Below are 27,748 nucleotides of genomic sequence, written 5' to 3'. Positions count from 1 at the left end.
CCCACTGATTATTTGTGAAGCTTATTAATAGTTAAATGTTGTGGGGTTATTGTATAATTAGGGTTTGTCGCCATCTACTATATCTGTCAAGCCTAAATGTATCAAATGGAGAGAGATGACGGGTAGAAACATACATACATACATACATACATACATAATCTCATGTATATATAACTACCTTAACATTAATATCCAAATATATACATATGAATTCATTTAACTACTTTAATGTATCTAGTCAATGCATCAAGTGCAGCCTTAACAATATTTAATGATTAGCTTGAGAAAAATGAGCATAGCAGGGTAAACGTGCATTTCGAAAGCCATCAATTTTTAATCTATCATGTATGCGTGTTTCAAGTAGTCAAATATATAGAATTTGGGTAGAGTAAGGGGTTGAATGGTGCCCCCTCTAAAAATAGAAAAGATATGTGCAACATCCAAATCCCTGGAACCTGAGAATGTTACCTTATTGGGTTCTTGGTAGATATTAAGTCAATGATGGGTCTCCATCCCGGATTACCTAGGCGGTCCCTAAATCCAGTGACACATGCCTTCGTAAGGGGCAGAAGAGGAGGAGAAACTGGCACAGAATAAAAAAAGGGGGAGGGGGCCGTGAAGAAGAGGGCAGAAACTTCAAACTAAACACGTGGACACATGCCCGGAGTGGGGGGGCGGGCGCCTGGGGCCACCGTAAGCTGAAAGAGACAAGGACAGATCGCCCCCCAGTGGTTTGGAGGGGAGCCGCCTTGTTACCACCTGCCCTAGACGTCTGGCCCCCAGACTGCGAAAGGGCACATTCCCATTGTGCTAAGTCACCAGTGTTGTGTGGCTGCGTCATGGCCACCCTAGGAAACAAGGACTGTGTGGAAATGAGGAAAGGTGAGAGAATAAGAGATGTGTAATAATTCTTTTAAAAAAATCTCAAGTGGTTATTCAAACGCTGAGGGCACTAGAATGAAAGGAAAGGCTATTAGCCACCTCTTGTCATTCACTTTAACACCTCCAGATGTTCTCTGCCTGGAATATCCCACTTCGATCCTAACAGAACAGCCGACTGTGCTATCCTTTTAAGACCCTGTTTCTTAAGATGCTCCAATCCCAAATCAGCCCGGCTCTCTGCGCTCCTGGCCACCCAGGCACCCAGGCACCGCATGAAATCTTCTCTTGTGAAATTATACTGTAAGATTCACCATCGCTGTGATTCGTTCTAAGTGCTTCACAAAACGTTGATAAATAAACTCTAAACATGAAGCTACTTATTTTACCTTTGGACCTTGTCTCCCTGGGTATCCTGGCAATCCTGGAACGCCAAGCTTCCCCTAAAGTCAAAAGATAATAATAATAATACATTCTAAGTTTTTTAGTCTAACAAGAATACATTTTAGTCTTTTTTTTAGAAGAAACACGTATTTGTAAACTTGAAAGAAAGGTCTGCACGTGTTTTCCATACCATCATTTTATTTCTTCATCTGAACAGGAAAAGCGATACTTTAGCGTGGGTATGTCCAGCCCCATGGCTCACGGGCCACAAGCGGCCCAGGATGGCTTTGAACACGATCCAACACAGAACTGTAAGTTGACTTACAACTTTTGTTTCCGCTCATCAGTTTTCATTAGTGTTTGTGTATGTGGTATGTGGCCCAAGACAATCCTCCTTCTTCCAGTGTGGCCCAGAGATGCCAAAAGGTTGACCCCCTGCCGGGTTAGACACATTTCTAATGTTCTAACGTTCACTAATGTCACCTCTGCTAAGGGCTGTGCCTTCTCTGGGGGCATGGGACCCTGAGCTAAAGGACAATGCTAGAAGTCTTTGTAAAATTTTAAGCATGAGTGAAGAAAACACCTAACCTTTTCCAACATTAAATAGTACTAAAAGTTAATTAATGTAGTTAAAAGTACATTTAGATCTTATTCCAATTAGAGTTAATCTTTTTGATAAAATTATTTCAATTCTCATGGTAACTATAAAGCCAGCATCCATGAGTTATTTAACTTTTTCTCATTGAGTAAGTAAAGTTAATATAATACTAAGAAATTCTGACCTAATTTTGAGCAGTTTCTTTCTTTTTTCAAATATCCAGGTTCATAAATGCACTCAACGTTAAGAGCTATAGCTAAATAATGACTTTTGTGGAGTGTTCATTCCTTCAGGCGAGCACTTCTATGCATAACTATTTTGTTCCAGTGCAAGGAGATTACATCTCCATCTAAAAAATGCTAAAACAAATGATAAATTACAGTGAAGTCTGCAGGCATGTAACAAAGACTAAGACATTTAAAATTCTATACTAACAAAATTGGGCCCCTGGAAAGGAATTAACTTAAAAAATTATAGAGAGGAAATTAAATTAAGATAAATGAATTGAATAATATATGTGGAATTTTACTGGAATTCATTTTCCTTAAGATCTTACAAAAGCACACTTCATAAAATATTATTTATCAAAGTCTTAAACATCAGCAAGCACATAGTACATTATATGTACCTTTAAACAAAATAAAAATATAAATAAGTCCAAGTGACTATACACCATGTGAAAAGATGAGCAGCGCTTTGTGAACAAAAGTAAATATTTCAGCAGATGAAGGGATGGAAAGATTAGGAACATAGTTTATGACCTTGTCACGACAGACCAAACTAGAGTCGTCTGAGCCGAGGTCAACCTGCATAAGTACGTAGCCTCCAGACGGAAACTAGGCAAACGATTAAGAATCATCTCTGTAACGATGCCCCCTTGGGTGCATGAAGCCACAATAGCTTGTTCTATGCCACTGAGTTCAAGGTTAATGACATACTCTAATTACGATCACAAAGCTTTTATGTTCTATGTTAAAAACTAATTAGAATGGATACTCTTGTTCATTTTAGGGTTGTAATAACATCCAGGCAGAAAATTCTGTTTGTATTTTCAGTAGGGTGGTCCGCAACCTCCAAAAAGGGGACAGACAAATGAAATGTTAAGGATGAAAACTGTGGGGTGCTGGGAAGCCTGGATGCTTCAGAGCAGTGTGTGGAGCCGTTTCCATAGAACAGTGAGGGCAAAGGGGAGAGGGTGGGCCCACGAGAGCCCCGAGCTGCTGGCCAGCCTGCAGTTAAGGGGAGGGGTCCCAGGGCCTCGGGTGCCGGTGTTTTGCCCTGGCCTTTTCCTTTCTCTGATAACGTCAGTCATCACTGAAGAATGGCTGTGACATGATTCATAAGTGATGTAAGGAAATACTGGATGTTTTTCTAGTGCCAAACCCCACAGAATCCTTCCATAACACATTTTCCTTCTTGGACAGGGTGATAAGGGTTGGAGATTAGAATTTTCTTAATTGGTCTGGAATGTCCCTATTTTATAGACTGAACTACATGCTCATTATAGAAAATGTGGAGAACAGATGTACAAATAAAAAAGGAAATCATCTGAATGATACCAGGAGGTAATTATTGTTTCTATTTTCCTTTAGTGAACATAAATAACAGTTATTTCACCCCTTTCTAGTATTATTTCTTAATTCAGCCTCAGAGTAAATGATAAGATATTCATCAAATCACCATGTCAGCAAATGCCCTATGAAGGCATCATTTTAACGTTGCCTAATATTACACTTAAATATAAATGGAATGGTCACAAATATTTCTGACATCACACACACAGCCCAGTGGCTCTTCAGCCAATGAGTGGTAGAATTATCTTGCGATGTTTTAAAACAGAGACACCTAAATTAACCTCAGATTAAAAATAAACTCTCTTGAAGTTGGACCTAAACATGAGTATTTTTTTAAAACACCCAGTGAAAATATGTTAGGTGGAAAAATAAGAAATCTGTATTTTGGTAACTGGGGCAAAGATATGTGCTCCACCCAACACAAGTGGACCAACATTCATTAACTCTTTCATCCTCCCTTCATTGCACCCAAATGCTAAACTCTAATTCGGAACAGCTTTGCGAGTGCCTGCTGGAGCGGGGCCCAGGAGAGCAGGAGGGAGGAGAAATTAAGGGGGACCAAACAGTCAGGCAAGCGCACCTGTCTCCCGACGCTGCGGCAGGAGGATGTTTTGGTCAATGACAAGCTGCATACACGACGGTGGTCCCGAGATACAACAGAGCTGAAAAAGCCCTCTCCCCCAGTGACGTCACAGCCATTATGTCATTGCAGTACAACGCGTGACTCACGCGTGTGTGGGATGCTGGTGTGAACACACCTACTGCGCTGCCAGTCACACGAAGGTCGGCACGTACCATCACGGACAGTAGAGAATACTTGATAATGATAATAAATGCCTATGGTGTCGATTTATGTATTGATGGTACTACAACTTTATCATGACTGGAAAGCACACTCTTTTCCACTTACTGAAAAGTAGTTTGGTGAAACCAGCATGTCGCATGACAGCCGCCACAGCCTCACACACCTCGTGTTTACTGTGTGTCTCAATGGCATCGCTCTCTCCTGTGTTTGACCAAATCCCAGTTGCTTTGCACAGTGACATGCTGCACAGGCTTGGAGCCTGGGAGCAGGGGCTGCACCCGCAGCCTGGGTGTGCAGTGGGCTGCAGCATCCAGGTGTGCGGACATGTGCACGATGACATTCGCAAAGAACAAAATCACCTAACAACACATTCTCACTGTTAAGCAGCCCGCAACTATACAAGGACCCATTTGATATTCGATAGCAACCTCCAGATTTTTGACATGGGTAATTAAAACATGCTTAAATAACCGTGAAGACTTTTCTTCTAGAACGTCTGGGAATCTGAGGTTGCTCACTGACCTTCTCTCCTGCTTGGCCAGAAGGACCAGGGTCTCCGGTGGGGCCCGCTCGACCTTTGGGGCCTTCAGGGCCGTCTTCTCCTCTGGGGCCCATTTGGCCGACTTCTCCCTGAAACGCAGCGTGACAGCATTTCTGTGACTTAAATATATTGGAGATCAAATGGCAGGGATTATAGCCTATCAAAAAGTCATATTCTTCAACTCCTGGTCTCTTGACTCCTGTTTTATTTAGGACAAGGAGGCTTAAAAGTATGGGACTTCAACAATCTTTCCAGTAATAAACAAACAAGGATCACAGTTTGATATTTGACAACCTACAGAAGCTCATGCTGCTATGTATTATATGAAATTAATTTTAAGGTATCTGTGGTGCAGAGAGAAAAAATAAGCATCAAGATTAGAGAATTCAGGGTGGCATCAAATTCTACCACTTTGGCATAAAGATTATATTGAGCTAAAGGCAATTGAGAAGCTCATACAGGCAACATACAGTTGATGTACCACCTTTATAATCTTTTAACCAATACCACCCCAATAAAGTTCATTTAAAAAAGCCCTCTGCCTGCCCCTAATTTGCCTAAAACAGAACATAAGTTTGCAAAGGTGTCCTTCCCCTCCTTTCTACCACAGAAGTTAATCACTACAGACAAATCAATCTGGAGTCCAAAGCAGACATTATTAGGGGTTTCTACAATAAGAAGTTTCATTAACAAGCCCTCACATACCATTGGCTTCCCTTTTATGTGTCTTCCCACAGTTTTTCAGTCCTAGAAGCTCAAAGTCCTTTCCTGTGTCTTGTCACTTCTCAGACAATGTATTGTTACTTTTCTACAATCCTCGTAAGCCTAGGTTCTAACCACCCCTTTGAGTTACTGCTCATCGCTGAGCGCTCCCAGGTGTAAATACACGGCAGTAGCCAGCAAAGTTCCTTTTTACGGTCTCTTGTTAATCTCTCTTTTGTCAGCCTGATCGTACAGGGCCCCAGCCAGAGAACCTATCATGATGTTGGGAGAAATCATTTCTTCCGTCTGGCAACAGCGACTTTGGAAATCACTGTTTGGAACACAAGAGAAACGTCTCCATTTTAGGCTCGGATTTTGTCTGCATCGGGGCCTGGAACATGAAAAGTGGTTGCTCCCCTCCTGGAAACCGGCTTTAGGGGAATTTTAGAGAAACAAAATGTTCTATAATTCCCTCCTTTTTCATATTTATTAGGGACTATTACGTTAGTTGTAAAATAAATCTTCCCAGTAAAATGTTAATTTACTTTCAGTGACTCACATTTTTTGTTTTTTAGACACTCATGACCAGAAGGAAAAAAAAAAGGTGTTTTTAGTCAAAATTTAGGGCCACCATATAGTAAAGATTTATGACAGTTGCAGATGTATTTTTCCAGGCAGCATAGCTCACTATATATGAATAAATTTAGAACAACAACATGACATGATTTCTTTGAAGCAATTTGGTCATTATTTTTGAAAATGTCTATAAAAATAGAATCTAACATGTCTATATTAAATTTGGAAATGTAATATAAGATACAGAAGACAACCATTGATCATTGTATTATCTTCGCAAAAATTAAGTCACTTAATTTTATATAAATATCAATGAGTAATGTCCCTGGTGATATTAATACAAACATTTTTATTTATCCTGTGCCTCAACCTCCTATATTTAGATATAAGAAGACACACGCACTCATGCACACCACCAAAGACGCTGGCGGGACTTTCTTTTCACTTACTCTGTCACCCTTGAGACCCATGTCACCTTTGAATCCTGGAAAACCATCTTCACCCTAAAAAAATATAAGGAATGAAGCAGGTGATCAATCGGTTGGTTTGATGAATGTAAAATGTGGACACACATCCAACATGAATACTGATGATCAGGGAAAATGTTTCTGAGATACGTGAATCCTGGTTGTGAGACCTCTTCCTCTCTTTTGTAACCTTACCCCCAGTACCCTTCCCTGTTTCCAAAATGAATAAAATCATTAAATAAAATAATGTGTAAATCCATACAATGATCTTTAAGCATCATTTAAAAATTAGAAAATGTTTTACAAATGTATCTATTAAAGTTCCTCTGTTATGGGAGAAATGACCACTCTGTTATGACAACTTGTATTCTGTGCTATTTGGAAAAAAGGTAAACACTTACATAATTATCATTTTAACTGTGGACTGTGAAGTAAAATATCTTTACCCTTGATTTACTAATTGGTACCTAAGAATTCTGTATCATGAATTTTGTAGCATGGGCTTTAGATAAATGCTTTCTAGCTCAACTTGTCCTCTATCTACTAATCCCTCTTCAGGTGGAGAATAAGCAAGTTAAAATTACCCTTTATATATAAATAGACACTGTCATCATGCACCACATGCTCAGAGCACTGCTGTTGAAAAACCAGGCACGCGTTAGCAAAGAGGAGAAATTTTGATATAAAAATATGTCCTGCCATTCTTCCTGAAATCTTAACTCTTAAGAAAAGTCATGTCACAGTTTCAAGAAAAAAATTAAATTCCAAATGAATGATTATTCACATATTTAATAACATTAATTGAGTGATTATTCCTTTAAGAGTACTATATGGAGTATTTGGACATTTTTATTTTACCAATAAAAACTAAGGTAGAATATGTGCATTAGTTTTGGTTCAGCTGGAGTAATATGGGTGTTCAGAGAAAAGATGTGGGGATGAGGATGATGATGATGATGATGGTGGTGGTGGTGGTGGTGGTGCTGGCGGTGATGGTTTTGAGTTAGAAAGTGAATGGGAGAAAGGGCAACAAGTACCTCCATTGTTTGTGAGAGAATAGATTTGACCTGCACAGTCCGAGGAAAGGACATTTCAGGCCAGTGTGAGACCAGAGCTAAAAAGACTGACGCACACATTTCCAGATCCCGCTGCCAAAACGGCCTTCCTAAAACACAAAACTGCTCCAATCAATTTTTTACTTTAAAAGACTGCAATTGGCTAGTGATGACTAGGTTCCCACCCTCCCTCGCTCCCCACCCTGATCGAGCCAGCTTTTGTTCACCTCTGCTGTCTGGTCTTTGGCCTTGAACCTCCCCTCCCCGCTGACTCAACATGGGGACTGCGTTCTAGAAACTCTCAGTCACCTGTCTCTATTTGCAATTCTGGCTTTGGTCCTCACTCTCACACACACTGTCCATCTTTTCCCTTCTCTCAGACTCAGAGCGCGGATCTGCGATGACATGTTACACAGCCTCTGCTTCCCCCCAAAAATGACCCTCCCGGTCGTGCATGCCCCACTGAACATTTATCACCCCAGCAACCACCACCCTGCTTAGCAGACAAGAGGTCTCTTGCTTTCAACTAAATGGTAGAAAAAAGACTCATGCTGAATTAGCCTCTGGATCTCCAGTGTCTAGTACATTTTTGGCCCTCAGAAATCATGGTGTTCAACGAACATCCTCTAATTGAACATTTGGGAATCACTGGCACCTCCCTGCAAGGCTGGCCAGCTGTGCTAAGGTGCAGAAACTATCAGGCCATCACAGGTACAGGAGACGGACCCCTGGACACAGGGTCCCATCTGGTATCTTCCCTAAACCTAAGAATTCTGACTGGTGTAGAAGTTTCCTTCAAGACGGAAACATGCTGTTTTCAACAGTCCTGCCATAAACTCTCCTTGTGGAATTAGGGTTCTGTCTGCAGTGAATGCAACCAGCCAATAGCAGGAGAGGCTCAAAAGCTGCAAATGGCCTCTTAACTTCCTATTGACTATTGTCTTCATTAGCTTCTCCCTGTGGAGCAAGGTCATTAAGAAGTTGCCAAGTTCCGTTTTAAAAAGATTGCACTCTATGTCTGAAAATCAGGAACAAATTTTAGGATTTTTCCAGGCAGAGCTGCTTTGGCTTCTTTTCATTTTTCATTTTTTTAAGAGAAAACACAGTGAACGAAAGGCTATTTTGTCTCACTTTTGTTTTCAATATGTCACCATTAAGGAAATTAATTAAGTGACTCTTACATTAGTAGGTATCCTTGGGAGAAACGGCTTTTTGCAACCAAATGAAACGATCAAATTCTGAGCTTTCTAGTCCTGAGATTATCCGGCCTGAATTAATCTTAAAAACAAATTCTCAGAGTTTCAGAAGGTGTAAAAGAGGAATTTACCGATGCACTTGGATTACTGGGCTTTGCTATTTGACGTCTAAGGGAACTATCTGAGTTGAAACAATATTTTTAAGCCTTGCTATTTTACCTTTGGTGAACAATTAATGTTGTTATATATGAAAAGAAACTGGTTTTGACTTCCTTTTTCATAACACCTACTCAGAAAAAACAAATAATATATATTAAAATTCATTAGCATTTGGTAATTTTTTCTTGATTTAGTATTTATTTTTTTTAAAAATTTTAAAGATTTTATTTATTTATCTTTAGAGGGGAAGGGAAGGAGAGAGGGAGAGAAATATCAATGTGTGGTTGCCTCTCGTGCGTCCCCTGCTGGGAACTGGCCTGCAACCCAGACATGTGCCCTGACTGGGAATCGAACCATGGTCATTTGGTTCCCAGGCCCGCTCTCAATCCACTGAGCTGCACCAGCCACAGCTGTATTTATTTTTTAAGTCTATTTTATTGACTATGCTATTACAGTTGTCCCATTTTTTCTCTCCTCTTTATCTCCCTCCTGCTTGCTCCCCCAATCCTCCAGCATTCCCCCCCGCCTTAGTTCATGTCCATGGGTTGTACATATATGTTCTTTGGCTTCTGCATTTCCTACGCTATTTTTTCTTTCCATAGAGAAAGTACATAGTTTATAAATTCATAAATGTACAGCTGGTAAAATTTCACCATGAGTGTGGATGAATCTGGAGAATATTATGCTAAGTGAAATAAGCCAGGCAGATTTAATAATTCTTTACAGGTTATTTTAATATATTTTACTGATTATGCTATTACAGTTGTCCCATTTCCCCCAATTTCTATTATTATAAATAACTTTCCATCAAATTTTATATAGAATTTATTTAAATCTAGATAAGTAATATACTACTAAATTTGTATATGGTATGTAATAAAAGAGATAGCAAAAAAAATACCTTACAGATTTGTTTGGAAAATGTCATTTTACAGGAGTTAAAATAAACCTTCAGGGAAGTACACAATCTAAATTTACATGCCTACTTAATACAGTAGAATCAGAACTCAGAACCTGACTCCAAGTTTAAAATATTAGTTTTTTCCCTGTATGTCTACACATTCCTTCTGAGACCATACACCGCTCAAAACAACTAATAATCTCAGATTACTTTCGTGCATATAAACAATATTCATTCATTTTTTTCTGAGTGCATTTCTCCCCACATACATCACATCATCTATAATTTCCTTCTTTCTGTCATTTTGAAACTACCCCTTCTCCCGAGAAGTTCACAAGCTCCCCGCCCCAACTAAACACCTTTCCTTTCAAAACTGCCTTCCCTGGAAATCCTGGGTGGGGGCTAATTCCAGCAGGGAAATTGTATTGATACTTAAAGGTCTTCACAAGAACAATTCCAAACTAAAACATTTTTTTTTTTTTTTTTGAATACAGGCAAGGTGCCAACAATGACAAACTCAACCCTGAACCCTCATTCTGTCTGTTACCACCTCAGTAAGACATTATTGTCCCCTGAATCTCATCTGGGATGAACCAGAAGAATTGGGTTTCAAATCAAAGTAGAGGAGTTCATTGAAAATGCATTACGTTTGTCCTACAGTAGAAGTGACAATATAGTTGAATACTTTTCATATATTTGTCAGAAAACTAAAGTATAATGGGGACGATAAGTCCATCTCTTGTTATCAATTCTTTACTGAGATCAAATCCACTCACAGTGCTTTTGATAAAATTATGTCTAAGGGGATAAACGGTTACCTTGAAATCAACATTTCTATTACGTTATCTCTCACCAAATCTACCAACATACTATAAGAAACTCTACTTTTTAAAATGTAATATTGCAGTAAGGTAACTCAATACTGACTCTGAGTAACGGCGTTCAGTTCCAGCATACACGTCGAAGGATCGGGGTTCTGCACGTGCATTAAACGTTTACATTAAAAAATTCAATTTCAAGTTCATTGTCTAAAGACAATTAAAACGATACAGGCTCTGTAAAAGATCCCCCATCCTTTCATCCGATTCCACCCGATTGTGACCTTTATCTCCTTCTCTTAATAACTTTGCTTTGTAGGCTGTATCATATGTGAAAACTTCCTGTTCCCCCAGTTGATTTATGGTGCTTCTAACTGTCATATTTTGCACCGAGTTTATGAATTTGGGGGATGTTAGCAGAGAAAGAATGGGGAATACACACTTCTCTGTTCTGCATATCATTAGATACTGAACAACCCCTGCAGAAAACATGTTTTCTTGGGGCCAATTCTATGATTTAGTTAACTACACGTAAGGAAGTAAGAGATGCAGGGTTCATTCTGTTTATAACCTATTTTGTTTCTGTCCTATAACCGACTCCTCACTCCAGATAATAAGAACATTTTTTTAAGTTTTCAGGATACAAAGTATAAAATTACATTTGCATTGTCTAGAATATAAGAAATCATTCCCTATATTTAAGAAGTGGAACATCTTAAATTATTTTACGTGTTTAATATAAAGGGTATATAGTAATTAAAACCACCTAAATAAATTATAATTTACCTTTTCACCTTTGGAGCCTTTGAGACCTCGGACACCATCCGCTCCCTAGGGAACGAATTAGAAAGATTAAATGACTACAATGTCTTACATTGAAATTAAACAATGTGGAAAAAAACAGCATTTACCTTCACTCCTCTGGGGCCGGGATAGCCAATAGGACCCTGCGGACCAGGAGGACCCTAAAACAGACACATTGCAATGTAACACGGAACACGTTCCAGTGCCGCTTCTTAACATGTTATAACATTACCAAGTAATCTACAAGAATATGCTATTTTACTACTGGCAAAAATTTCTTGGGTAGTTTTACCATTAATTTCTAAAGTCAGAGGTGATAAACAAACCATGTGAGTAGCCCTACTTATTCCGAACTTATCGTGTCGTATATTCATGCTAAAAATGTAAGATCAATATTGTCAAAATATTAAGTAGTATAATAATTATATAATTAATAACTAGTTTTCTAAGCCTGAAAAAGATCTGATGTCCTCAGTGCTTACAATAGACAATTACAGAGTAACCAAGAGGATCAATAATTTCTAACCAAATACTGGTATACATCAGTAGCATTCACATCATTAATAATAAGATCGAAACGGTGTATTTCCCACTGCTGGTTTAATGTCACTAGCCTATGCAAGGGAAACAATATGTTATATATAATATATACTTTCCCCAGTAATTCGGAGTATTTTAATGAGAATCAAAAACTAACAACTCTAAATAAAAATGATCTGACCCCTGCTACTGTTATCCAAACTGGTATTAACATTAAGATTTTATTTAAATATTTTGATCATTGTTGCTATTATAATTCAGTCTCTTCTTCTTTAAGGGTTATCAGAAAGTAGGAAGTGAAAATAAAGTTTGAGTGATATAAACAGTTTACTGATATTCAGTAGTTCTTATCCAATTTCATTATTATAATACATAGTCGTTTATTCCACATATACTACATACTCAAAATGTGGATTTATTTCCAATCATGAGAACACTTAAAAAAATAAATAAAGTCTAATAAAATTGCTAATAGAAAATTAAAAGTTATCTAATATATATCTGTTTATCATATCCTAAACAAAAAAGAATTCTAGGAAAATGACATTTTTAAATGTTTTAAAAAAATATTTGACAGAGAGAGATCGATTTGTTGTTCCACTCATTTATGCATTCAAAGGTTGACTCTTGCATGTGCCCTGACGGGATTGAACCTGAACCTTGATGTATCAGGATGCTGCTCCAGCCACCTGAGCTACCTGGCCAGGGCAGAATATGATATATCCATCAGGTAGCCACAATTCTTTTGAAAGTTAAGACAGGTGGAGATGAATTATTTTCTGATACTTATTCTCATATTCACATCCTTAAGCAAGCATGGAAAAATATATGTACCATAGAGATCAGAGTAGGCATTTTCTCTGGGAGGTAAGGGGAGAGAACATTTAAAGGGGGACTTTGTAACATACCACAGCACCCTTATCTCCAGATGGGCCTTCTTTTCCAGGATGACCCTAGATTTAGCAAAAGTCGACACTGGTAAGGTGCAATATTAACAGCAGTTTATAGCACTACTAAATTGTTCTTTTTTCCAAACTACTGAGATCTTACTCGTTATGTTTCTAAACAAACAGAACATGTTGCATCTACATACATGTCCTTAAATAACATTGAAAACGGTGGCATTTGGACAGACGCAAATTTTATCAACTACATAATATATCTGAGAGTGCTTGGGAAAAAGCTATAAAAAATACATATTATTCTTCATCAACAATTCAACCTCAGTCTCAATTACAATCTTACATAAAAATATTTGAATCTGACTTTTATTTTGCATATTGATCAAATGATCATACACGCATCTTCAAAGAGAACTAGGCATGAGGGTGAGATATTTGAAAATACAGCAAGATCATAAATAACACTGAGTGTTAATAATCAAGTTATGGAGAGTAAATGAATGAAAATGTTCGGCTCTATCACAATCATACTCAATCCACGCAAGTAGAGAAAGAATGAAAAATGTATCCTAGTTCCGAGTAAGAAGTTGGAAGGGGGGCAAAAAGAAGCATCAATAACAAATTTCTAAAACCAACAACTGTGGAGATTACAGAATTACCTTATTGATTACTAAGTGATAGCATATAGAAAGCATTGCTATTTTTCTAGAAAAGGTGGGAATCCCTGAAGGCTGACGGATTTCTGTGGAAGTTGTCTGAGGACGTGTACAAATGGGGAGGAATTTCACCTGGACTCTTAAGAAACATGTACCTTGACTTGGAAGAGAGTATGAGAAAGTACTTTCTGTGGGAAGAAAAGGACAATGAAAAGAAAGGTGTAACAGTGGACAAGCTGGGAGCACGTAGACAGAGCAGTGAGTGGCAGGAAAACACCAGATGCTGGCCAATGGCACGGACTCGGGAACAGGTCTTTCCAAAGATCACTGCATGCTCCTTAGGCAAAGCTATGCCATAGGTGTGCCACCCTGAAATGGTGCCTTAGAGGTCAATGTTTAATTACTGGCTCGATTTGCTCTTATTACTGAATTCATAAAATCATTATGAAAGCACATGTAAAAATCATTTTGAAGAGAATATGCAGAAATGTAACAACCAGGTAACTATTACTTACAGGAGGCCCATCAGCTCCAGGGAGTCCCGAAAGCCCTGGTTTTCCTTGTGGTCCCTAACCAAAGAGAGAAAGAGAATGTTTTGGTTTAAGAAATGAAACTAATGGAAACTCTGGCTTTGTGCATAGCAATATACCACTGATAAAATTCTTAACTTGAGTCACTGGCTTTTATATATAAGCCACACAACATGTAAACAGCTTTGACTATACCATACAGAAGGAATGGCATGTAGAAATAAACAAAACCAAACTCAACACATACCAAAAACAGGCTAGTGTTCGACCTGCTTAATAATCCTAAATGTCTTTTTAAGTTAGCAGACTAATTTTGCACACCACACTAAACTGGAGTTTCAAGAATAAAAAAGAAAACAATGTAAGTCAGAAATACATTGATTTATAACATAGAAAAAGCAAATGCTGGAATATATCCATCAATGATACTGTGCCAAATCTAATAATTATGTAGCAACATTGATGAAACATCAGGACTAATTAAAATATTCTCAAAAATAAGTTATAGTGTGACAGTTCTTCATAGGCCACGAAATAACATGAATCTGATGTTTTCATGCAAAAGTGGCATCGCCTAATACTCCACTAACAAATAGTAACAGCAACTTTGAGCTCAACAGTTCAACCCCCATTTAACCACAGAGGGTTTTAAATCTCGTTTAACTTGACCATCGATCGCAAAGGCTGGTGCTTGGTGAGAAGGGCTATTGCAAAGTAGTTAGACCCTTTCTTAGAGAAAACAGGCATGCTAGTAAAAAAAAAAATGGACTCCCCCCAGTCCTTAGTGTCCAGGCCATTATTGCTGACTGGTCAAGATGTAAGCCAGGATCTAGAGACAATGGAAAAGGTAAGGACCGAGTAGCAGTCCTGGGCTGTGGGCAAAACTGAGGGTGTTCCCCATTCTCAGCAAGTGTTTAGGAGAAGCACTGTATTCACACAGACTGACAGTACAGGATTTTACAGGGCCTTCCTCAACGCACTGTGCAGCAACAACAAACACATAAAAATAACCTTTAACTTGAACCATGTAGATTTCACAAGCGAGGTTAGCTGTGCCTCAAGGAAAGGATTTAAACATCTCAGTCTCCTTCGCCACTCTGCAAAGTCACGCTTAGTCTGGTAGCCTTACATGTTGTAATAACTATTATAAAGCACTAAATTTCTTTTTTAATAATGGCAGGGTTTGGACCATCACTGAGATTATCTTCAGTATCAAGATAATGGTCGTAGAGTCAATCAACAGACTACATCTGGCAACAAAAAGGAGCCAAGAGTTCAGCCAAGTAAACATTCAGAAAAGGCAAATCCACAGACACTGGCTGTGTGGGGAGGGGGCCGGGAGGAGGAGGAGTGTGGATTTGCACAAGATTTCCTTCTGGACAGTAGAGTCTAAATATTTGATAATGGCACAGATCGGTCAATGTAGTAAAACCCCGTCTAAATATTTGATAATGGCACAGTTTGGTCAATGTAGTAAAACCCCTTGACTTGTACACTTAAAATGTACACTTAAAATGAAAGAAATCTTGTAGTATGAAATGATACTCCCATTAAAGCTATGATTTTTTAAAAGTTAAATGTTCCTAGAAATGAACGAACATAAGAAAAAAAAGGCAGTAGGGAGTCCAGCTGACACTGTGCGGTAACTATGGGGACAGACAACAACACCTAGGAAATCTGGCAGGAAAGATCAGAAGAACAAAGACGTCACTTTAATTAAAGATTTATTCTTGTTTTGATCCAGGCATCAGGTTATTAGCAAGAACCTCATTTGTCATTTCTATCTAAGAAATGGTGGCAGTGATAACTTCACAATTTCCCCTTAATCAGATCTTGCCGCAGACCCTTTGTCACAAGCCAACCTAATTACGTGTTTTAAATAATGAGAAAGAAAAGAAGGACAAAACTACAGGAAAAACACTGGTTCACACCAGTACCTTTTTGAATTAACACGTCTAACAGCGTCACATGCGGAAGCTTCCGAAATGGAAACTCTCAGACATCTCATCGCTTTCTGTTTGGGGGCTGTGTGTACGACTTCTCCCCACATTGAGCTCTTATGCTGAAACCCCAGATTGATTCCTTCCGAGCTGAGCCATCGAGATATCCGATCCACAGCACCCGCCTCAGGGTGGCAGCCCACACTGCTCCCCGGGCAATATCAGAACAAAAGCGTAGCTCACCTTCTCGCCCGGAGGACCGATGGGACCTTGCGGACCAGGGAGACCCTGTAATAAGGGAATGGATTTCATTAATCAGGAATCATATCCCAAGAATACACTTTTTAGGATAGTAAATTATTAGCCTTCTCTCTCACATTAAGTGTGTAAATGAGTTAGGAGACTCTATATACGTTTCCCGCAATCCCCAGAAAGTTCTGCAATGCTCGGAGAAATCTTATCCAGCTTCTCTTTCCGCAAGGGAACTCTACTGGGATGCTGTTCAGCGCCCTCCTGCAGGGGGCGCTGTTCTCCCGGCATTCCATGAACCCTGAGTGAACCCTGAGTCTCCCTTTTCTCTTGAGGACTCTGCACGTTTACCCAACGTTTGTTTCTGTTTTTGTCTTTCAATTACGGTTTACATTCGACATTCATTTGTATCCGTTTCAGGTGTCCAGCTTGGTGGTTCAACAATCACATGCTTTACAAAGTGGTTCCCCCAGTATCTCTAGTCCCCACCTGGCACCGTACACAGTTATCACAATATCACTCACTGCGTTCCCTGTGCTGTACTTTAAATCCCCGTGACTGTCCTGTAGCTCTCAATCCGTACTTCTGCATTCCTTCACCTCCTTTACTCAGTCCTCCAACCCTCCTCCCCTCTGCTCACATTTTTTTTTTCTTTTTAAAAGGGTGGGGAAAGAATGATCTTCCTAGTTACACACTGCAGCCATTTTTAGCTCTACATACAAGATTTTGAGGCTGTCGGTCTTCCCGTAAGATGACGCCTCTTTACCCCATGAGGTCAAAGGAGCTGTGCCAGGGGCTCCGACTCACCTGCGGCCCTGGGTTCCCCTGTTGACCGGGCGGTCCCGGCTCCCCTTGGGGGCCCTGCCAGAGGAAAAGATGCAGAATCCTTCACACACCTATTTCACATAATGGGTTTTTTCTTCCCAGTTGAAAGACAGTCCCCACATTAATTTTCCCCGTAGAGAATCTGGAAAGTCTCGCAAAATATTAATGCCTGCAGAAGCTAATGGACTTAGCAAATGCTGTAGGAAATCTTTATTTCAGATCTAGCAACAGTCATTCATTAGGACCCAGGTTTGTCGAAGTGAGTTATTTCATGGATGCTTTTCTACATACCATGTTCCCCTTCGGTCCTTGGGGGCCATCGATCCCTGCGATACCCTTCAAAGAAGAAAAACGTACGGACGGTTATAGGTTTAGACGCTACGGCAGAATATCAAAAACCGTATCATAGCATGATACCCATTAGCCTAGGGTCAGTAGAAACCGTTTTAGAATTGGATGAAAACCAGGAAAAAGGAGAGATCTGTACTGCCTCTCCTGTCCACCTCCCCCCTGGAGAAAACCCGGAGGCCTTTTCCACTGGGTACTGGGAATGGGACAAGAAGCATTCAAACAGATCAAAGCAGATCCTTAACATTAAAACAGACCAACTAAAAGGAGGAGAGAAGCTAAACTGATAAGCAGACCTTTAGGCCGGAGAATAGTTCAAGGCAGGAAATATAGGGCCTTCTACTGAAAGCTCTCAGGCCTCCCGGCTTGAAAGCGAACAAGCGTCCCCAGCAAATTCTGCGCATCCCAGCAACACTTACCGGCTGCCCCGCAGGTCCCGGGCTGCCCCTTGGCCCCAGCAAACCCCGAGGACCCTGGAAGAAAAAAAGCCAGAACCCCACATACCTCCGTAAGAAAAGCCCTCAAAACATGCTTCTTCCTCTACAGAAATTTTAATGCAATGTTCAGAGGAGAAATACCTGCCCCTCATGTCTTCCCACAATGAAAAGTGGTGTTTAAAATACCATTTTATGTCCCGCAAACAGCCAGGGTTTATACCGACCCAGAGGCCACAATGGGTAACAGTGAATCTTTTCTGCGGACACCGTGGGTCTTTGATTCTGTAACTTTACGTGTGAATCACTTGGGAACTTGTTAACATAAGTAGTTTACTATCTGAAATATGTCACTTTGGCATCATTTCTGATTGGAATGGCAGCACAGGATCTTGCTAAACTTCATTAATTCGATTACACAGATAGATGTGGTTCCTCATCTGTTTTAAATGATTTTGCTTTATTAACGTATTTGTTTATTTGCTTATTTGTTTATTTTAGAGTGAGTAGAAGTGGGAGAGACAGAGGGGGACACACAGGGGCTGCTGCCCCGACTGGTATCGAACCCACAATCCTTCTGTGCTCAGGGTGACACTCCAATGAACTGAGCCACCAGCCAGAGCTCATCTCTTCACATTCGGGTTCATTCCACCTGGACAGACCATTCACTCAGAGAAAGAGGCCCTGGGTAACTATGGTTGCAGATTACAGAAACCATTTTCCTAAAAAGATGTTCTAAAAAGTACTTTTGTTTAATCGTAAACAATTTTTCCCACTTCTGTTCTCCCTCCTCCAACTGCTTTGTTTTTCCCCCTTGTTTCAAAAGTCGATACAATAATTCACTCCTCATATTCACTGGAACATATTCATATGCCTTTGAGTAGACAGGCTGTAGAAGGAGGCAAACTATTTCTTAGGTAAAGGTCCAGATAAAGCAGAAGACAAGACAATCACTTTTTTTTTCCTAAGTGGCCTCTTGCAAAAAAAAAAAGTCATATTATTTCCCTGAGTTTCTGCAGACACGCACCTTCCTGGAGTGAGGTGCCTGCTCTAGTCTGTGCTTTGATTAACTAGCTTTGGGTGAAACTTCCAGCTTGGTTTTCTCATTGGTAAAATTCAGTGGAGAAAAAATATAATCTGTCACTTCTTATTCCTCTAGCTGGCATGCTGAGCACCTCATTGTTCTGTTGTTTTGTTTGTTTTTCTTCCTGGTAATAAGCTTCATTTATCCTAAATATGTAAACAGATTCTGAAGCTGCTGATAGAAACAATGGAAATGGAACAGAGAAGCCCCCACAAAAACTGGACCAGGTTTCCTGGCTGACAAGATGGTGTATTTTTACATTTCTTTTCTTGCAAATTCTCTACATCAGAAAAGCTCAATGTACCCCTATCCCTTTTAATTTTGTTTTTGCATGATAATGACCTGGTTCGCTTCCGTAAGACCGGCCCAGTCTCCTGAGCTTATTACTGACTTTCCACGTTTGACACCAGTCGTTATTCCTCCAAAATGGGGTATTAGTTAAAAAGAAAAAAGTTGCTTACAGCTTCACCTGGAAGACCCCTGGGTCCAATCTCTCCGTCTTCTCCCTGTCGTTCCGAAATGAATGAGAGGTGTTGAAAGACAAATACCTTACGATCTCACCTTTAACAAGAAGCTAAACAACAAAACAAACAAGCAAGTAAAATATAACCAAAGACATTGAAATAGAGAATGGGGGACAGCGACCAGAGGGGAGAGGGGAGGGAATTTAAGGGGAAGAAAGGGAAGGATTTACAGGAACTAGTGTAAAGGACACAGGGACAACAGCTAAGGGGGGTGGAAATGGGAGGGAGGTGGGGAGCACGGGAGGGGCGGGTTGGGCTGGGATGGGAGTAAAAGACAGAAAACTGTCCTTGAAAAATAATGAAATAAAAAACAAAGCAAAAAACACACAAAATGAGTGGGAGGGTGATGTGACTAGACAATGCTTCACTTCAACTCGATTTCATTCTCTTGTGCTTAACTTTACACGTTTTCTTTTAAAAAATGAAGTTCAATGTACCCTCATTCCATCTTCTCCAGGAGGACCGGGCGGGCCCTGGGGACCTCGTTCACCCTGGTAAATAAACACCAATGTGATTAGAATGAGAAGTGAGGCAGAGGAAGGTTTAGAAGACTGTTCTATAGCCTCCTACTGAATGGAACAGGACATTCAATAGCGAAACTTAGGATTTATTTGCCCTCCTCAGGATCCTTCATAGAAAAATCATACTTTTACAAGAACTGGAATTGCACTAGTATGATAGGGAAATATTTCCTTCATTGTCGACACAAAAAGAGTTTAAATAAAACACCCTAAGTAACTCCCAGACATCAAATTATTATAAGGTAAACCTTTAAAATACTCTTTTGCTGAAGATTGTTTCAAACATGGATACACTTTGGTGATTTTAATTTCATTTTTTTCCTGCTTCTAACATAATTCATATCACATCAGCACATCTCTAGAAGACTAAAGGGATTTTGAATTTCTTTAAAAAGCAAACCAGTCTCTCTGGACATGTAGAAGGCATGCACTATCTTGCTAGATATCTTGCTAGAAAAGAGTTCTCTTTTCTTTCTTTCTTTTTTAATTCTCTAATTTATCTACAGGTTATCCTACCTTCATTCTTAAGTTCTGAAGAAGAAAAATGTAAAAATCCAAAACTGATCTTTTTTTGAGAGACCACTTCTGCTGAATTTCCCTGTAAAAATATCTGCTGGATGGATTGCTGTCCGCAATGGTGGTTTATTTGGTCTTAGCCAATGACCGACCCTAGGACTGGTGTACCAGGTCATATTATCACAAAGCTCGTCATGTCTCTGTCGACCAGGACCCTCTCATTTGGAATAATAAAAGAGAGTGCAGGACCTTGTTAAACTAAAAAACAGATTCCCTACAGATGCCTTTTTTGAGTGTATATCTACAAATAAAAAAATGTAAGGTGAATGCAAGAGAAAAATTGAGGCAATTATAAAAAAACCAGAGGCAAAGTGGAATCTCTACAGTTGTTCTTTTATAATTTATGTTTTCCATGTACATGGTTATAAAAATCCCACCTCAATTTATGTTTGCATGAAATGAGTATTTTAAAGGCTAAGAACAATTCAAGAACTTATGTTGATACTGCATGTATAATTGTACTTATCTTCCTTTAACTCTCTAGCAGGTGTAATAATTTACCAAATGGAATTACAAACATTTAGTTTTCTTCTAATTCCCTAGAGTGTATCAATTCTAAAATACTCCCTAATAATCTTGCATCATCTCGGTACAAAATGTGACCAAATATGGTGTATCTTACCCTGTGGCCTTTGTCTCCTGGGAGACCCGGAAGTCCATCGAATCCTCTATCCCCCTGTAAAATCGTCATCATCAACACCATGCTCATCACCATCCCCACCATCATCCTCCCCATCCCCACCATCATCATCACATTTCCAGTCTGATCCAGTAGTGTAATCTGAACGTGACATATTCTTTCAAGTCAAGGAACTTTATTTTCAAATACAAAATGCCGAGGGGTGAATTGTCATCAGGATGGGAATATACAAACAACTGAGCTCCTGACCTTTGCCCCAGGTTCTCCTGGCATTCCTCTTCCTCCATCAGCCCCCGGTCGACCCTGACAATGGCAAGAACATGACTCAGCAAAAGGGACTCCCTACCAGCACAGAGTCAAATGAAACAAAATAGCTGACAATTTCAGATGCTCGAAAAATACACGGTGAGAGCCGACCATACCCTCTTTCCAGCTTTTCCCGTTGGGCCAGGCGGACCTTGGACACCACGTGGACCCTGTATCAAATCATCATAATTAATTCATTTTATATAAAATGCTTGATCAATGAACTCAATCACTCTGAGTGAGATGGTTTCAGGAATTTACATCCACTTAACTTTACCTTAATCATTTTAACGTAAGAAAATAATCTCTCCTACAAAAATCCAGATAAAGCAGGAAAAAAAGAGAATCAATTTTTCTAAATGGCTTCTTGCAAAGAAAGAGTCGTGTGATATTATTAAGTGTACTTAGACACAAACCTTCATTAACAAAAGGAACACAGTAAGATTTTAATCTTCTAAAAAAGTCCTCAATGACTCATTTTTTCCTCAACACCTGGAGGGTTTTTTATTTCCTTTGGCTGAAAACACTCTTAACCCATCTGTCTTAATCCGATTCTTTTTCCAACCCCTTTTCCCCCTCCTTTACCTTATTTTTTGAAGTCTCTCCCTTTTTATTCTTTTATATTTCATTTATCATGCTGATTTGTAATTGCTTTTTCTGACAGCTGAGTCTCCCATTGGACTGTTAACTGTTGCAGCTTTGGACTTCTTCTCCATCACAGGGCTACCACTCAGCACAGGGTTTTTCAATCAACTACAAAATGCTGACGGGTGACCGGCCCTGATGCAAATTACTGACTGGCACCGTGCCCGGTCAGAGTCAAGGTTAAAGACACTCAGTACGCCTCTCCCCTGAATCACTACAACGCAATGTTGTGTCTACATAAAAAGTCTTCCAAGGAGATTGATTAACATTTTTAAATTACAGAGCTAATACTAATAATAGGTCAAATGCAGTTCCCGCATAAATATGATACAGGCCTGTATATTTAACTATATTTAATGAACTATATCTTTTTACAGTTAATTTAAACAGTATGCATATAGTGAATGCGGTGGAAAATGTAACACATTTACAAACAATTTTATGATCACTGTAAAATACTGATTATAGAAATTATGAAATTAAGGCTACCACTTTAAAGCTAAAGAATATAGTATTAAAATTTTTGTAGTGAGAAGGCAAGAGACAATTAATAATGGGACAAATCTTAGTTTTTAGTGAAAATGGTCATTTGATAGTGCATCTCTGGAGTCAAGAAAAACCACAAAATCCATGAACACGACTGCAGTATGTTTTCAGATTCACCTATTATCGAAAGATGTAAGTTTGATCAAAAAGCTCCCACATTTAGTAAAAGGTTACACTTCTTCAGTCCCCATTCAGTGTCATGTCAATGACTGGATGCACGTCTCTCTTAGGCGCACAGGCCTGCCACCCCTTTAGAGCGATATTCACCAAGCACGAGAACACCTCCACCTTCTGCATCCCCCAGAAGCTCTTTGGATTTTTTTCTCACGACAACGTAAATAAAAGGTGGTGCATTCACACGGGAAGCACCACTCAGCAACAAAAAGGAATTGGCAGAGATGCACTCATCAGTGGTGCGGGATCACGAAGGTGCCGCTGCGCCCGGAGAAAAGCCGCAGTCAGACGGGCACATCATGAACGAGGTTGTTGACAAGGGCATCTTGAAAAGATAAAACTCGGGTGATGAAGCACAGGTCGGGGAACTGTCAGGTGGCAGGCTGGGGAGAGGATGTGACTGCAAAGTGGGGGCACCAAGAAATCTGGGGGATTACAGATCTTGATGGCGGTGCTGAATACATAGAATATCAATAGGTGTTAGAATTTAAATTTTCTTTATAATATTCTGTAAATAAAACTACTTTAAAAAAGAAAAAGACAAATCAGTGGCTGGCTAATAGAGAGGGCTCCTGTACCCCAGTCCGAATGTATATTTTTACTGAGTACATTAAGAAGAATTTCTTTGAAATGAATGCATTTATAGAAGTACAACACATTTCAGTTTTGTTTTCTAGGATCAGTAAATTTCATCATGTGCCTATATTGAATGGCTCTGTTTATTTATTATCATTAAAGAAAGAAGAGCAATACTTTTCATTTGGCACCATGTAGGTAAAATCTAAGATCTTTAAAACATGTCCGCTCAGATAATCTTAATTTCTCTGCATTTCCTCAGTTCTACATGGGGTTCGGAGTTAACTTCTTTGGAGGCTGTTAAATATCTTTTTTGAGTAAATCTACTACTAGATTCCATCTCCACAGAAGCTATCTTGGGCTGGAGGCAGGGCTGGTATAAGTAAAAATGCCAGAGTTCTGCTCCGCTTTGAACAATCCCAAACCAATTTAATAGTCTGAAGGGCTAATACCATCAAGCCTTTTCACTTCCTAGTTTACCTACTTTTAATATTGTTTAAGTGAATCAAGTCATTGGCAGTCAACCAGCCACAAAGGATTTTTCAGAGAAAGGAGTTGATGGGCGCTTAAAGACAGTGTAAGTAATTTCCTTGCTCATAAAACAAGTGGCAGATTCTTCAGCCTCCCGACTTGAAAGAAAAAGGTGAAAATAAAATAGGCGACATGAATTATTGTTACCTGAGGACCCGGGTCACCACTCTCCCCTTTGGCCCCTGATAAGCCAGGCACCCCCTGTGGAGACACAGTGAAGACAAAACATTTCAGTTAGCAATCCCCTAACCACTTGGATCTTGTCCATTATTTAAAGTGCATTTCATCCAATGAATATGATTCTATTAACACAGGAAAATGTTCAAGTCCTTCCATTGCAATGCCTCTCCTCTCAGACTTTGTATGGCAGTGTGTGAGCTACGCTTAAAAGACTCCCTTTTCAGCGTCAGTCCACGGAAGCCAGTTTCATGAAATCACACCAAAACGTCCTTCCCCGTGCGTAGTCTCACGCACTGCCCACGGCCCACGGGTCTTATCATTGTACACGCCTGGGCACCCAAGGCAACACGGTCTCACCGAATCAGTTCTAGACGGAGTGCATTAGACAGCAAGGACCTGGCGACGCGGTCCCACTGGGAAATCTATCAGACGTAGAATAAAAAATTATTCTACGGCAAGAACAGATGCTACGGCTATCATTATCATTGTCCTGAGATCATGTCAAAGCGTTTTTTTCCCCCAGACGGGCCTGTGTTTCTCCTACGATAGTAAGTCCTTGTGACAGATGCCTCTCCTAAACATTTACATAATGCAAAAGGTGCAACAAAAACCTGGCACGTTAACTGGAAAACACTGGAAATCATTTTACAAAGGTCCTATGAGTTTTAAACATAACTAAAACCGGATGCTCCTTTTAAAAGCGCTCACTGCGCCTTTTGGAGCCGTAAGGGAAGGGCAAACCAAACAGTCTGCTTTTGGGTGAAGCCGCGGTATGTCGCGTTGTTCTGTTTCAATCGGTGGCCTGACGACATAGAATAAATAAAAAATAAAATGTGCAAGAAACGCGAGGCCATGAACACTCCCCTAAAGAGATTCAGAACATTAAAGCGTGGGGATAAGAGTTAGTTCGTGCTGTAGAAGTATACTTTGTGTGTTTAGGAATTGTAGTGTTTGTTTAAGTCAAATTCGTAATCAGTGTACTGAATCGAAGTACAAGAAGATTGAAATTATGCGGTGGGAAAATGTTAGCTAGCTAGCGCCTTCTAGTGGCTGCAGCGTAAAATAACTGCGAATATGACTCGAGAAAGGCAGCAGGTCAAAAACATGAACATTCCAACCCTGAGAATTACAAGAACGTCGACTTTCAAACTTCTAATTAAGAATTCTTGCGGCTAAATTCCTTCAAGAGAAAAGCTGGTTCTACACCAAGTCTGATTATTAATCACTGAATTGAATGCTAGGACAGTCAATTTATTTTTAATTAATTTACTGCATTATATCCTCTGTATATAAGCACTACCTACTCAACAGATTGTAATTACTTGCCCAAACACTTATTCAAAAAATTGTCATGCAATAATTGAGAGCAACAGAACTGGTGGGGGGGAACATCTTATACATTTTCTGCATATTTTGTCACGTAAACTTCCATTTCTCCATAAAAGCAATTGGACAAATTAATTGAATAAAGGAATTTTTTCATTGAAAGAAAGTATATATTTTCTTAAAGTATTGATGTAGACTTCTTTTCTAATTCTTAATGTATAAATTTTTTTTGCACTCCAGCATTAATAGATACGTGAGAGTCTGTAATGGTTTCATGTTTTGGAGCAAAAGGTAATAGAAGAGAAAACGGTGAAAAGAAACAATATGAATTTTTTTCTACTACTCACCTTTAATAGTTAAGGGGCCTGAGACTTTTCCGTAACAAAGACGTAAGCAGTGAAATTAATCAATCTTGGACATAACATTGAGAGCACGTACATGGTAGTTAATGGTAAAATATATCAGCGTTTCCCAAACATTCGTGACCAGAGGAATCAGAGCGGTGAACTCTTTACAAATAGAGCTTGCCATTTCCACCCCTGAACCTGTGTGTTCAGAGTCTCAAGTTCAGAGCCCAAGAACTTCTATTTTTAATAAAATAAGTGGCTAATGCTTCTGCCCCCTAATCTGTGAAGCACTAACATGTGGCGACTTTCCTCGGTCATATAGAAGTGCACCATCACTAACAAACCACTAAATATTGGCAATATTTCTCCCTGTGTTAAGAGACATGGAATCTTCCATGTTCCTTATTATAGTTTGAAAGGCAGAGCAGTGAAAATGAATGGTAATGCATTCCCTTGGTAATAATGCATATAGAATCATCTACAATTTAAATTCTGTGGAACATATTGTTAGAATGTGTGTTCCTCATAGGGCTGAGTACACATCCCTTCAAAATACATAGCATGTTATGAAATTTTCACAACTGAATCAAAAGAACTGTAAATTTATGTAAAACTATATAACAAACTGGAATAAAATACAAGGAGAAAGCTATTTCTTACCCTAATAAGAGTAAAACAAATTAAACACACTATATATTGATTCAAATTTGAATGAAACAGTTTTCCTGCAAGTGTCCACTAGTAAACCAAAGATAAGATTTTAATGTTCAGAGCAATATTTTCTATAAATACCTATTTCAAAAGTATGTTGAAAGCATATAAAATCATATGAGAGCAAATTAGACATACCTTTTTTATTGAAAAACAAATACTTATAATAGAGATTATTTATTCCATTAATTCTAAAATTGATGAGAACTTAATTTGGGAATCCCACAATGCTCTCTTTTTTCAAGAAAAAAATACAATTTGAAAAATAACTGCATTTTATGAATTGCTCCGCTGCTGAATATTTGGTGAGTTTCAAAAGATTTGAAGATACTTAAAGGAAACTATTTATAGTATATTAGCTTGTTAGCAAACTAGTAAGGAAAAATAGAACACTTATTTTCCAAGAGCCTCTAAAAGACAAGTAATTTCTATAGCATGCGGAGCACTTTCAGGAATCCTGGAGGCAGTCTGGAGTTACAGCCAAGTATCCTGCTTGTGCCTAATAAGATGAAATAATTTTTACCAACCTCACATATATTTTCCTGAAAATTCTGTTTACCATGAAATGAAGTCTCAAGAATTCACTGTAAAATTGAATTTTAATCATGGTATTTTGTGCACATAAATTATACTTATACTTGAAAAATTAATAGGTGGCTGTGTGGTACAGTTTTATTTCTCATTGTCTTTATTTCATTTGGAAACGTTGCATTGAAACCTTTTCATCAAAATTGACTGAGGACTCGATCGAAACTGGGAAAACACTAAGCGTGAGTGGGCACCGGCAGTCTCCCCAGCCAGAGGTGTGAACAATGCTTAGCCCCAGGTGTACAAGGAACTATTACGGGAAGAATTTAAACACACATCCTCTTATTGGGTGACCTACCACAGGGCCTGGTCTTCCGGTCAGACCCATCGGGCCAGGCGGGCCTCGCAGCGCGATCTAGAAAATAAAATGCATCCAACTTAGGAACGATCTGGCGGACTCTCACTTTCAACCACAGTGTGCATCCGCACAAGTTTTCCTTCAGTAACAGATGATCGACCCAAGTTCAACAGCTACATGCCAGAGAGAGTGCCTGATTACTGAAGAACTGCGACTTTCTGGAGTGATAAATGACCCATGTTAAGTATCAGTCATTTTTAAATCGTTGTAATGTGTGTAATCTTGTACCACA

General features: G+C 39.3%; 1 protein-coding gene across 4 annotated transcripts in view; it reads right to left on the bottom strand.

Annotated features, from left to right (window-relative positions):
• COL11A1 (collagen type XI alpha 1 chain) overlaps positions 1 to 27,748 on the bottom strand; it is a 163,086-nt gene that overhangs the window by 76,917 nt on the left and 58,421 nt on the right. For all 4 annotated transcript variants that reach the window (XM_037153048.2, XM_037153051.2, XM_037153049.2 and 1 more), the window contains 18 exons: positions 27,457 to 27,513; positions 24,154 to 24,207; positions 21,651 to 21,704; positions 21,478 to 21,531; positions 21,211 to 21,264; positions 19,929 to 19,982; positions 19,429 to 19,473; positions 17,869 to 17,922; positions 17,393 to 17,437; positions 17,084 to 17,137; positions 16,271 to 16,315; positions 14,073 to 14,126; positions 12,908 to 12,952; positions 11,567 to 11,620; positions 11,442 to 11,486; positions 6,509 to 6,562; positions 4,763 to 4,870; positions 1,269 to 1,322 (listed from right to left, as the gene is read on the bottom strand). In XM_037153048.2, the coding sequence (XP_037008943.2) occupies positions 1,269 to 1,322; positions 4,763 to 4,870; positions 6,509 to 6,562; positions 11,442 to 11,486; positions 11,567 to 11,620; positions 12,908 to 12,952; positions 14,073 to 14,126; positions 16,271 to 16,315; positions 17,084 to 17,137; positions 17,393 to 17,437; positions 17,869 to 17,922; positions 19,429 to 19,473; positions 19,929 to 19,982; positions 21,211 to 21,264; positions 21,478 to 21,531; positions 21,651 to 21,704; positions 24,154 to 24,207; positions 27,457 to 27,513 (984 nt within the window). The remainder of the gene's footprint in view (positions 1 to 1,268; positions 1,323 to 4,762; positions 4,871 to 6,508; positions 6,563 to 11,441; positions 11,487 to 11,566; positions 11,621 to 12,907; positions 12,953 to 14,072; positions 14,127 to 16,270; positions 16,316 to 17,083; positions 17,138 to 17,392; positions 17,438 to 17,868; positions 17,923 to 19,428; positions 19,474 to 19,928; positions 19,983 to 21,210; positions 21,265 to 21,477; positions 21,532 to 21,650; positions 21,705 to 24,153; positions 24,208 to 27,456; positions 27,514 to 27,748) is intronic.

Source organism: Artibeus jamaicensis, unplaced genomic scaffold (assembly GCF_021234435.1).
Source record: "Artibeus jamaicensis isolate MK-2021 breed Jamaican fruit bat unplaced genomic scaffold, CSHL_Jam_final scaffold_1689, whole genome shotgun sequence".
Lineage (NCBI taxonomy): Eukaryota > Metazoa > Chordata > Mammalia > Chiroptera > Phyllostomidae > Artibeus > Artibeus jamaicensis.
Note: the sequence above shows the minus strand (reverse complement) of the source record. Positions and strands in the feature narration are given on the sequence as shown.